The 12,873-nt window shown below is 49.2% G+C and overlaps 1 protein-coding gene across 2 annotated transcripts in view; it reads right to left on the bottom strand.

Annotated features, from left to right (window-relative positions):
- The window catches only part of ago1 (argonaute RISC component 1), a 39,360-nt gene extending 27,452 nt beyond the window's left edge, over positions 1–11,908 (bottom strand). For both annotated transcript variants that reach the window (XM_056285886.1, XM_056285885.1), the window contains exons 1-5: positions 11,737–11,908; positions 6,690–6,876; positions 3,597–3,717; positions 2,688–2,869; positions 804–940 (exon numbers count right to left, since the gene is read on the bottom strand). In XM_056285886.1, the coding sequence (XP_056141861.1) occupies positions 804–940; positions 2,688–2,869; positions 3,597–3,717; positions 6,690–6,876; positions 11,737–11,761 (652 nt within the window). In that variant the 5' untranslated portion in view covers positions 11,762–11,908. The remainder of the gene's footprint in view (positions 1–803; positions 941–2,687; positions 2,870–3,596; positions 3,718–6,689; positions 6,877–11,736) is intronic.
- Between the last annotated feature and the right edge of the window lie 965 nt (positions 11,909–12,873).

The raw sequence follows: 12,873 nt of genomic DNA on the forward strand, positions 1-12,873 counted from the left end.
TGTATTTTGGTAGTTTAATTTTGTTCTGTTTAAGTCCCCAAGGATTATGAAAAGTCACTCTTTATGTTTTTGTTCCAAGCCGGTAATCTGGTTGGCCAGGGTTTGCAGTGTGCCATTCACGCTGGCCTGGGGTGGGATGTAAACACCATCCAGGATGAAGGATGAAAACTCCCGCGGTGAATAAAATGGCTTGCAGTTTACGAACAATGGCTCCAAGTTCCAGCTGCAGTATTTACTTAACACTGTGACATCTGTGCACCAACCTTTATTTATATAAAAGCAAATTCCTCCGGCCTTCGCTTTCCCTAATAGCACTGTTACATGATCCACTTAGTGTAGGCAGAAACCTGGTAGATGTAATCCACTGTCTGGGGTGGATTCCCTGAGACAGGTTTCAGTGAAACAAAGGGCAGCAGAATGTGCAGTCCTTGTTCATCCTGTCGAGGAAAAGCAGCTTGTCTATTTTGTTGGCCATGGAGCGGAGTTCGCCAGGTGAATCGCTGGGAATGCAGATCGAAATCTCCGCTGTCGAAGCCCCACCAACGCACCGGCATGCTTCCCCCATCCATGTCACCCAAAGAGCTGCTGTTCCTCCAACTAAGATCTCCAAAAAAAACTTTCCGGGTTCATGAAAACTGGTGAATAACTATCTGGAATTGCCTGCCTGATGTTAAGCAGTTCTCCTCTAGTGAAAGTAAACGGGTTTGAGTAACCAGACACACAGAGAATTAACAAAAACAAAGAAAATACTAGAGAGCCCTGCACCGAGGCTGCCATTCCTGGCGCCATCTAGAATGACTCACCGTCAATGTTGAGCATCATCTTCCACATGGCGGGGCGCACAGACTGGTGGAAACCAAACCACACTTCCCTCCCCCCACCCAGGGGGTGGTAGTATCCTTCAGGTGGGGAGAAAAATGAGCGCCCCACTGGTGTGTACCTAACAGAGAATGAATGTGTTACAAATAAAGAGTAATCGGAATGACTCAACTGGATTTACCGTATGACTTCATGTCCAGTAAAGCTGGTGTCTCACCTCGAGGTTTTAATTTCTTAGACTGACTTGATTGATCCCAGAGGGAAATGTAATGTAGAGATAAAATAAATACAGCACACTGAATATCATCACACATTGTCCTCATCACTTTAGAAGCCACTGATACAAGGCACCCTAATTCCTAGAAGGAATTACCCTATAATAACAACATGTTTGCAGCACACAGATTTGCATAACAAGTAAATCAGATGAGGAAAGGTGCTCATCATTGTTCGTTCAGGTGAAACTGCAAAAACTTCCATTATGTCATATTTTCAAGTACTTTGAAAATAACTTTGGAAGATAGCAATCACTCTGAAAGCTTGACAGCTTTACGTTTATAAAAACTGACTTGTTTGGGTTCATAAACCCAAGGTTTATTAACTTTTCTTAGCCTGCAATCTTTTAACTAAGGTCAAAAACAGAAGAAAAAAAACAAAAACAAAATAGGAGCAACAAGGTGTGGATTACTTAACAAAATGATTTACACAGAAACATTCATCTGAAGCTAGTAAGAACACTGACCCTTTCTCAGATATCCGTGGCACCTTGGGACCATATTCAGGACCAGCACTAAAGTCAGTTATGGTTATTCCTCCTAGTTGGTCTTGTTCAATAGATACTTTCAGACAGGTCTCAGTTAACAGGCTTTTTTTTAACTGATTCTGAACCTCTGAGCAATGACAGTCTGAGGCAATGAAAGACGTAACCACTTTGACCTTGCTAGGATAACTCATGGTTTTGAAAAAAAAAAGTTCTTCGAATAGGTTTCAGAGAAGTAGATCTAATTTCTGATAATACCTCACTTTGCTCGTCAACCGTTTCGTTGACCACATAAAACAAGAGAAAAAGACAAAGAAACCCAGGGAAAGGAACAGAGAGAGCAGGTATGTATGTGTTCTGGATAAGACTAGGTTGAACCCTGGTATACGGCTGGACTATGACTACATTTGTTAAATGGCTGTTTTTGCGCGACTATGTTTAAAAAGTGGCTGTTCTGATATTGGTTCTGTGAACTGCTGATGACATAATAAGAGAACTGTACACGCCCATTCATTTTGAAAGGGCAACAGCCAATTCATCGTTTTCAGTCACGTGACTGACGCGGAGCCCTGGCGGGCAAACAAAGTTCCAGCATGGCAGCCAACAGTGGAAACTCCGTACAGCAGCAGCACAGACCTGTCAATTTTCTAGCTGTTCCAAGCAAGGACTATTTGGATCACGTTACGAAAGAAGAAAAACAAAGATATTTTAACAAACTACAAGTTTTGAGCACTTGTGATCCATAAAAAGCACCCGCCGCAGTATTTCAGTCTCTAAAAACAGCAAAGTCCCTGCCAGAGCTCCGATTTGGCAATGTTTACATATATCTTCTGGAGAATCCCTCTCCTTACACTGCCACCAGGATGAAAGCTTACAAAACTACAGATAGCTTTATGTATTTTTGTTCTAGATGGGTCAATAATGCTGCCGTTTGGGAAGCTTTTTGCCCGCCAGGTGGGTGTTCAGATATGAATGTGACGTCAAGTGAAAACTATGGATGGGGAAACTCCAACTCGGCCACCTGACCAATGGTGAATTTCCATCACTCACTCACGGACAATTGCATGTGTAGGGCTGGCCCCGCTGATGCGGTCCAGCCAAAAAGTACCTCATAGAGGCCAAGTGGCGCATCGCCACATCCAGGGCTTGGACAGAATCCAGGGGGACCTGCAGCCGGCCACTGACCAGAGTCTCCTGGAGCAGGCGCCATGACACCTTGGCCAGCCAACGGATGGACACCTTGAAGATTCGGTCCTTACCTTCACCAGGGATGGTCACCTCAAAATCCACCTAGAGGAAAGAAGAGGGGAAAAGGGACATGTAAGAGAGGGAGAAGAAAGGAAATTAAGTATGAAACCAAGGGAAGGATTTACACTGACGATCATGTGAAACAAACAAAAACAGAAATAGTGGGGCTCTATGATTTCCACTATGCAATAAAATACAAACAAAATCAGAGAATGGAAACAAAAAAATGGATTGTGGATATAAACACTGAAGCGCACAGAATTTAGAGACTTGGGGGAAATTACTACAAAATTGGCCAACATATTAGGATTTTGAAGTAATTTGTGCTTAGACCATTCATCGCTTCCCCCTGCAGGAAACCTGTTGCGCTTCTGTGTCTTCATGCATTTGGTGTGCACATGTCAGTAGGTGCACATGGGTTTGTTGTATGGGGCAGAGAGAAAGCTACCATAAGGACCAGCATCACATAACACAACGGCAGAAAAACTATGACAAGCAGCCATTTTTCTTTTGTACTAATGTAGTACATCACACAAACTGTCTTATAGTGAAAACGGGTAAAAAGATTAAAAAAGTGAATAAAAAATAAAACTGTGAAAATGGGTAAAAAAATTAAATGGGAGTCATAGGGCCCTACAAGAGAAAAAATAAGAGCAAACCTAAGAGAAAGCAGGTGTGTGATTACAGTAGAAGACATGGTGAAGTTGAGCATGAAATGAATATCACTGACAGACTGTCCATGCGACACAAAGCCCGACTGCACACCTACCTTCTCACTCCCAATCGGAAGTGCTAGCACCGTATAGATGTTCTTCTTGCCATCGTACACTGGCTTCCTGTCACCAAAGAGCTGAGGCTTGAAGTGCTGCACCATGTACTCCACCACCTCCCTGCAGGAGGTGACACACAAACACCATAGCGTCTATTATGCGCTGCCAAGTACGGTGAATCAGAGACAACAGCAGATGCATCTTCGCCAATTAAATCCATCACCCTATCAAAGACATTCTATTGCGGAAAGAGTCAAGGGGTTCTGAAGGCGACAGGGTATTGATCATGTGGGCCACAGATGGCGGAGGCAATATCTTGCAGTGGTGGTGGGCGGGAGTGACGAGGACAAAAGAAAAAGTAGGTGGGCTGGGGGGGCTCAGTGCCTCGGCCTTCATATAAGTGTGGGGGGATGAGAGGCCGTTTTGAAAAGGGGGAGGTCATGCGGTTTTGACCTTTGCATGCCTCCTTGGACCCTTTGTCTTGAACCCTAAAAACAGCCAGCATCCTCAGAGGAGGAGAAGTGAGCTGAAAGACTGGCCGAGTGCTCCAGAGGAACTAGTCAAGTGAAAAGCCAAGGCCATGGGACGTCACCTTCAAGGGTGATTTTATTTTTGGTGCTGTCAGGGTCTCAGATCTCCTTTTCCTGACTGCACAACTCTCATTAAAAATGAAGGATTAATAATGTCCTGCATCTTTTTTTCTCGTATGCATGCATCTGGTCACATAAGCAAGAGAATGAGGCGCGAGTGCTCTCTCCTCTACGCTCTCTCAAAACTTTTATCCATCTTTGAAGTGAAACTCTACGGACTCGAATCAAGACTTGCTCAAATCCTTCGGCTCACTTGCTCAGCTGAGTGAGTAGTGCTTTATGGAGGGGACGACTACTGGGTCAGGATTTACATAAGAGATGAAAAATAAAACATGATGAGTTAAGCCTTCCAGGTCTTAGGAAGAATGAGGTTAATTAGCCTTAAGGCAACAAAAATGGATCAGTGCCCAACCACTACATCAACATGGCACTTGACTACTATGTAAACACATACGGCCTGGGCAGAACAGCAGGGCTAAAAGACAAAAGCCCCGGGTATGCTTTGTTAACCTGAGACATTTCTTAACGATAATCTTGTAGCCTGGCACTGTGTCGGGACGCGTTCGCTCAGACGTAAGCACAGAACCATGCCGTCTTTGCTAGATTTAGGCCAAGTCAGTCTAGAACAGTTTGACTAAATGGGGACAGTTTGACTAAAGGGGGACAGTCTTTCCCCAAATCTGGTGCATCGCCAAGTCTGAACTTGTAAACAGGGAACACAATGGCTTTTGGCTGTATCAGTGACCATCAGTACTGGAGAAGGGTGGAATATAAACCATAGTGGAGATTAAGGGGTCAATCACATTAGACTTACTTTTCACTTGTCCATCTGCTTAGACCAATCATCACTCTAGCGCCACTGCTGGCAGAGCACTCTACCTACTATCTAATCTGATTCCAAGATCACAGAAGCCCTTCATATAGCCTTGCTACACGAGATAGAGATGGAAATCTGCCACTTTTTTTTTCTTTTTTGTGGATTTTTCTCCCGAATTGTATCCAGCCAATTACCCCAGTCTTCTGAGCCGCCCCGGTCTCTGCTCCACCCCCTCTGCTGATCCGGGGAGGGCTGCAGACTACCACGTGCCTCCTCCCATATATGTGGAGTCACCAGCCGCTTCTTTTCACCTGACAGTGAGGAGTTTCACCAGGGGGACATAGCGCGTGGGAGGATCACGCTATTCTCCCCAGTCCCCCCCCCCCACAGGTGCCCCGACCAACCAGAGGAGGCGCTAGTGCAGCGACCAGGACACATACTCACATCCGGCTTCCCACCCACAGACACGGCCAATTGTGTCTATAGGGACACACAACAAAGCCGGAGGTAACACGGGGATTCGAGCCGCTGATTCCCATGTTGGTAGGCAACAGAATAGACCACCACACCACCCAGATGCCCCAAAATCTGGCACTTTAACTCTTCACACTTGCAGGCAACTTCCATCCAAAGGCACAGATGCATTCAGGTGACAGCTCATAATGGGCAAAACTTGTGCGTCGCCACCTGATCTCCCATGACGTACTCCAGGGCAGAGTCTGGATTTGGTCCCTCAACTCAAAATATAGTGGAAAGTAAAATGTGAGATGCTTTCTCTCTATCAAAAAACAAAAACAAAAAACAAAGCCTATTAATTAGCTTAACTATTAATTAGCTTAGTCTGCCGAGAGTCCCAAAACATTATGGTCTTGTTCTTTTCTTTTAATACGTAATTACTCTAAAACAACCCAAAACATAATGGAAATAATCAAGAATTTCAACATTATTTCGATACTCTCCATCAACAGCTATAACACTGACAAGTCTTCTTTGTGTCTGTGAAATGTTGCCAAAGTTGTGTCTGCCAGTGACATCACCGGCAGAAAGCCCATGAATGTGAAAACGTACTTCCTTATTTCCTGATTATAAACTTACTTCCTTATTACTATTACTTCCGACATTATTACTAAATTTGAAATAAATCTTTAAATTACATGACGAATCTTATAATTGCACTTGGTAAATGTCACATACATAATAAAGTGGGGTTCTCTGGATCCCTGCCAAACACTGGTGCTTTTCTGGGTGAGTTCCACATGTATTTAGACACATCGGCCCTCATGACGAATAAAACAAGTGAACGCACAGTCATATTATAAGGAACTATTTTCTGTAGCCTCTGATTAAGTTTCATTGACTTTATTTAGGTTATTGTTTATCATGTTTAGATACTTTATACTTGTTTAATTTGCATATTTAATTGATTATCTGCCTTTTTCCATTTTCACTTGAAGACATATGCAATTTTTTTCTTCATGCCCCCTGCTATATTGTTCTGTATTGTTTATAAATGGTTTATATATGTATGTGTATGTATGTATATGTGTGTATATATATATGATGTTTTCTTTGTAATGATTTGAATTAAAGTTTTGTTAAAAAAAAAGAAAAGAAAACTTACTTCCTGGTTTGCTGAGAAATATGCATTGTACAAGAAAATGCAAATAATTGGCACTCGACGTTACCTGTTGACTCGCCGAGGGCACTTGTCTGGCTTGATGTCCACCTCGTAGTGGTAGACGTCCATCTTGGGGATCTCCACCTCAAAGTAGTTGGCCAGCAGCTTGATTGGCTTGCCCACGGTGCCCATGCCCGGCCGACGCGGGGCCTGGAACACCTGCTGCAGGGGTGGGGGGAAGGCCCCCATGGGCACTGGACAGCCGGGGAAGGAGATTTAGAAGATTTGGGGCAGAAACGTGGGCACAGGGGAGAGGGTGGAAAGAAACAGGAAGGGAATGATGGCACCATTTTGACAGAGGCAGCAAGGAGGAAAGGCAAGGGGCCGCGTGGGCATACCCAGGACAACGGGAGGAGTTCCCAGTGGAGGGGTGGTGGCACAGCAAACACAGGAAATGTTTTTTTTGGGGGGGGGGCACACACAGACAGAGAGAGAGACAGACAGACAGACAGAGAACATGACAGAGAGACAGGAAGCCCAGAGGACCGGAAGAGAGCGAGAGCAAGCGGAGGAAAGGAGGGACACAGGAACAGGAAAACGGTGAGCGGTGAGGGATAGCAGGCACGTCAAAGGAGGGGTGAGAAGTGGGGGTGAGAGGGTGACAGAGGATATTGACGAGGCATAAAGAGGGGGAAGAGGAACAAAGAAGAGAGGGGAGGGTGTGAACGGGGGAGAGGAGCAGAGGGGATGGATGAATGAGAATTAATGGTGGGGGAGCAGAAAAAAAGAATATATTAGAAAAGGATTTATTTACATACGCAGATGGTAAGGGACACAAACTTCACTGAACTCTCAACACAAACAGGTGGACTGTTTACAAAAAGCAATCTTTATGCTGCTGCACTATTAAAATCCATTATAAGTCAGATTAAAGCTTCACTCGTACTCTGGAGCGACTGGCCTGAAACAACTGAATATTTCTGCAGATATCCATGTCTCTCACTCATCCACAATGACAGACTTCAGTTTGCTGGGCAAAACCTCCAGTGATTATCATGAAAACATTTCCATATCGTCAACCAATAACGTACAAGGCAGAATATCATCAGACCCCGCAGCCAACAGAAGAAAGACCACATTAGTTGATACACATGGCTTCTCAGGACACGTCCTCTTTCCCAAAACACGTGTGTAACACCTACGCCAGGTGACCTTCACCATCCTATAAAGTCAGATGTGCCCGGGCTCTTATGGCCGAGGCCTACAGAAGTGGGGTTTTATTAGGGGGGCATCTTGCATTCACATGACAGGCCTCCGTTTTCACCACCTCAGAGTCCACAAAACATGTAGCGCTCACTTAACTGATGAGGGACTAGTGTCTGGTAACGTGTGTGAAAACACATCGCAGCCAGGGAGGAGGTCCAGGAGAGAGGAGGTCCAGGAGAGAGGGGTCCCCGGCTGCCTGCTAGATGTGGGACTAGTGTCTGGTAACGTGTGTGAAACACATCGCAGCCAGGGAGGAGGTTCAGGAGAGAGGAGGTTCAGGAGAGAGGAGGTCCAGGAGAGAGGGGTCCCCGGCTGCCTGCTAGATGTGGGACTAGTGTCTGGTAACGTGTGTGAAACACATCGCAGCCAGGGAGGAGGTTCAGGAGAGAGGAGGTCCAGGAGAGAGGAGGTCCAGGAGAGAGGGGTCCCCGGCTACCTGCTAGATGAGGGACTAGTGTCTGGTAACGTGTGTGAAACACATCGCAGCCAGGGAGGAGGTTCAGGAGAGAGGAGGTCCAGGAGAGAGGAGGTCCAGGAGAGAGGGGTCCCCGGCTGCCTGCTAGATGTGGGACTAGCCGTGACTCCTGCCTGAGAGGGGCCCAGTGTCTTAACCTCTGGGTCCCCAGAGAACAAGCCCCTTCCACCACAACAAAGACCCCAGCTGCCCTGCTCCTCCGTCTCTCTCGCTCTCTCACACACACACACACACACACACACACACACACACACACACACACACACACACGTGAGTAAGGGAGTGCCCCTGCTACGGCAAACACACATCCATGCACACAAACACAGGAGGACTCCCCCACATTCCCAGCCTCACCATGGAGACACCACGGCAACATGACATTGTCATGGAGATCAGGGGACGGGTGTGTGTGTGTGTGTGTGTGTGTGTGTGTGTGTGTGTGTGTGTGCAGGGACGTTGAAGGAGAGGGGAGGGCTGCTAGTGTGTTGGCGTTAAGGGGATCTTGGCCTTTTTGGTCCCAAAGTGGTCGTGTTCCCACATCAGGCTGATGCTGCCGTCATCAATCTCACCCAGAGGCGGGGGAGCCTGGCTCGGAGGAGCTCCTATGGAGATCCCGGCTCTGAGGAGCTCCTATGGAGATCCCGGCTCTGAGGAGCTCCTATGGAGATCCCGGCTCTGAGGAGCTCCTATGGAGATCCTGGCTCTGAGGAGCTCCTATGGAGATCCTGGCTCGGAGGAGCTCCTATGGAGATCCTGACTCTGAGGAGCTCCTATGGAGATCCCGACTCTGAGGAGCTGCTATGGAGATCCCGACTCTGAGGAGCTGCTATGGAGATCCCGGCTCTGAGGAGCTCCTATGGAGATCCGATCTCTGAGGAGCTCCTATGGAGATCCCGGCTCTGAGGAGCTCCTATGGAGATCCCGGCTCTGAGGAGCTCCTATGGAGATCCTGGCTCACACCAAGTCACATGTTCATCAAGTGCATAATGCACATGTGGAGTAAGTGGCCACATGATCAACAAGAAGCACTCTGCAAAGTGTGCGTACCAAGGCTTAACACACACACACACACACACACAGTGTGGTGGACACACATGGTAAACACAGCCACTAGGCCTGTGTTGACATCATGCTCCCTGTGTGTGTGTGTGTGTGTGTGTGTGTCCCTCTCGTGCCAGTGAAAGCAGATGGTGAGGAATGGAGCCAAGGCTCACACATATCCCCAGACAGTAGCCGTCCTCTCCTCGTCGTGGAACTTAAAATCCAGAAGAGAGACCGGCAGTATCAGCCCTCGGCTTTAACGCCGCACCCCTGCGTCGTGATGTGGGATCACTCACAACATGCCAAGACGGACGCACAACCCCCCCCCCCCCAGGCAATCACTCTTAAGGGGGAATGTCTAATTTGAGAAGGCATTAGAGAGGAAGTTGACATTTTCGGTGCACCTTGTTTGTAGAGTTCATGAACTGCCAGCTACTACAGCTGTGTGTGACCTGCACCCGGCACCGCTTTAAGCTCTCGTGTGAAAACGTCGACAAAAATAGCGTTTCTAAAAAGCACAATTTGACTCAATCAACTGTGTTGCATTCAGCGTCCCAAGGCCATTCCCCACGTAAGTGTACCCACATGCAGTCATAAGTACTGAGGACGGGGCAGAGAGTGGTGCACGCTGGACACGCTGGACACGCTGGACAGAGACCGGCGGTGGCGGCGGCGGCGGCTGACACATCCTAAACTCCCAGGGAAGTGTAGGCTTACATGCAGGGGAGGGACACATGCGTCTCACACATAGAACTGCTCTGAATTCCACACATACGTTGAGGTGTTTTGACAACGAGAAAGACGGTGTGCAAGTTAACGTCTCACAGCAGGGGACCAGGACCGGCCAAGTGCGTGACTGGGGAGGGACGGCCAATTATCCACCAAATGACTTGGCTGCTGACCATTCGCTCAACACAGAACTCGGCACCAACCTGGGAGATGGTGCATTTGACTCATCTCCTGTCCAATCCAGGAGCACAGAATCTGAGGCGAGTGGGCTTCCACGAGCACAGAATCTGAGGCGAGTGGGCTTCCACGAGCACAGAATCTGAGGCGAGTGGGCTTCCACGAGCACAGAATCTGAGGCGAGTGGGCTCCGGGGTGCCGAGACAAAAACAAACCCAACGACTGACACGTGTGGGCTGGACGGGACGGTGTGGTCGATACCGTGCTGGTGTCCAAATGAGGAAGACGAACTCGCTCAAACACAACCACCTACAAGCACCTACAGGAGCCTGCCTGTGAAGAGGGGGCGATGCTGGACTGGGAAACCTGTGACCCGGCCCAGACGGGTTCAAGACCGGTTCAAGCGTGTGTTATAAACACAGCCGAAGCCAGAGACGGTGCTTTAATCAAGCGTCTGCACAACACGGCGTCATGCAAGAAGCTGCTAACGAGCTGGGTTTGACTTGACAGCGGTGGGCCCGGGGGCGGGACGCGCTCATCTGGGTACCCGTCACTCACCACACGTGCCTTTCGTTTCCCAGTCCAAACGGCTCGGCCCGCACACAGCGGGACGCTGCTGGACTCATTAGTGTTTGGGTGCCATGTAAATAAGTAATGCAGCCATGCTCGCTGCAGATGTCGGGGCCCGTGCTCGGCTCCGGCACCGGGAAGCGGCGCTCAGCGCGGAGTCTTCCTCACCACCCGTGACGCGCTAGCGGAGAGGGGGTGGTGTCGTCCGCGCTGCCGGAGTTCGGGTCTCCGGTTCGGAGCGCGCTGAGGGGTGCAGCCGGGGTTCTGCCGCTTCAAGGCGGGCTTTACCTCGTGTCTCCTCGCCGGAGATTCCCACGACCCCCTCCCTCCCTGCCTGCCTCCCCTCTCCAGATCCAAGAGGCTGTCAGCGCACGGAACCGACCCAGCCCGTCCGTCGCTACACATGTGGACCAAGCGTTTCAGTTTCTTTACAAAACATAAAAGTGATCTGTGGCGGCGTCCCGGTGGTTCGGTACCACCGCTGGACCGGGCCTGACCGCGGCGACCCGGGTTGCACTCCCGCTTGGTACCCCCTCGCTGCACGTCTGTCCCGCTCCCCCCCCCACCTCCCCGCCCCCCCGCTGCTAAACGCCCCCAACGCCGAAACCAACGCCGTTATTACAAGTGATCCGCTCGCACGGTGAGACCGACCCCCCCCCGCCCCTTCCCAGCCGCTCCGCCACAAGCCCAAACGCACCCCCCCCACTCTAAGGCCACGGTACCCCGGGCTTGTCGCTTTGTGGGGGGGGGTGCATGTAATTAGCGTGATCCATTGATTCGGCGGTTACCTCTACACGCTACAGACACACACAGGGAGCAGGGGAGGGGAGGAGGGGAGGGGGGGTGATGGACGTACCAGCGCCAGACGGTCCCGGCTCCATCCCATTCACTTAGCCGCGCGGTTGACGGGCTCCCTAGTCCGGGGTTTGTGCGGCCACAGCGCCGGCGGACCCTTCAGGCTCCAAGCGGTTCGGAGCTCCAGCCCCCTCCGGTCGGCGTGCTCTCTCCTCCGCCCCCCTGCCCCGACTGGAACCCCCCCGGACCCGCAGAGGAGCTGAGGCTAAACACGGCCGAGCGCTGCCCGGCCCGATGACCCCCGCGGGAGGGGAGAGAAGGGAAAGGCGGCGAGGCTGAGAAGCGTGGAGCGCCGGGGCCGTTATCTCGCTCCTCGCCGGCGGGCGGACGGATTCCCCGGGCTTGGGTCGGAGGAAGCGGGGGGGTTTTCTGCCGCGGCGTGGCGGTTTCCGAGCGCGGCTGCTCGGAGCTCCTGCTCTCCGTCCAGGCAGGATTCTCCAGCGGAACAAAAAAAGGCCCCTCGCCCCCGAAATCCCCGTCTTATTCGCTCCCCTCTGAAGACGCGCCCGCACGGGTCGTTCGTCTCGTCGTTGCCGCCTAGCGGTGGAAAGACGAAAGTGTGAATCTGTTCCTTTTTTTCCCTTTTTCTTTTCAAATAAATACATTTAATGATATGCGTTTGATTAACTATAGGTGTATATGATCACTTATTAATATATATGGAAAAGCTACAGTGCTAAAATGACAGACAGACAGACAGATAGATAGGAAATAAATAAACGAACAAATTCGTATAATTTGGAAACAAATAAATACATTTGGAAAAATATAAAAAATGGATAGATAAAATAGTCAAAAATGTATACAAAAGTAAATGAATAACTCTTCATCTGTTTACTTTATTATTTTTGCTTTCATGGAATTATTTCCCATGTGTTTTGAGATCCTAAAAAGAAAAATAATGAACACGAGTCAGGATGGGGCATTGATCAAACCAAAACATTACAGAGTAAAAGCCTGTCTAAAAAGGGGAGTCGTCTTTTAGGGGAGTCAATGGCAGCAGATCAGACAATGGGGGAGGGGGGCAGTAGAGAGACAGAGTGCAGAGGAGGAGAAGGTGTAATTCAAAAAAATTAAGCATAACCTTATAAAGCGGTACAAGCCAAATAACCCAGCCCCTGAGGATGCACAAGCCAGG

The sequence above is a fragment of the Lampris incognitus genome, chromosome 9 (assembly GCF_029633865.1).
Source record: "Lampris incognitus isolate fLamInc1 chromosome 9, fLamInc1.hap2, whole genome shotgun sequence".
Classification (NCBI taxonomy): Eukaryota; Metazoa; Chordata; class Actinopteri; order Lampriformes; family Lampridae; genus Lampris; species Lampris incognitus.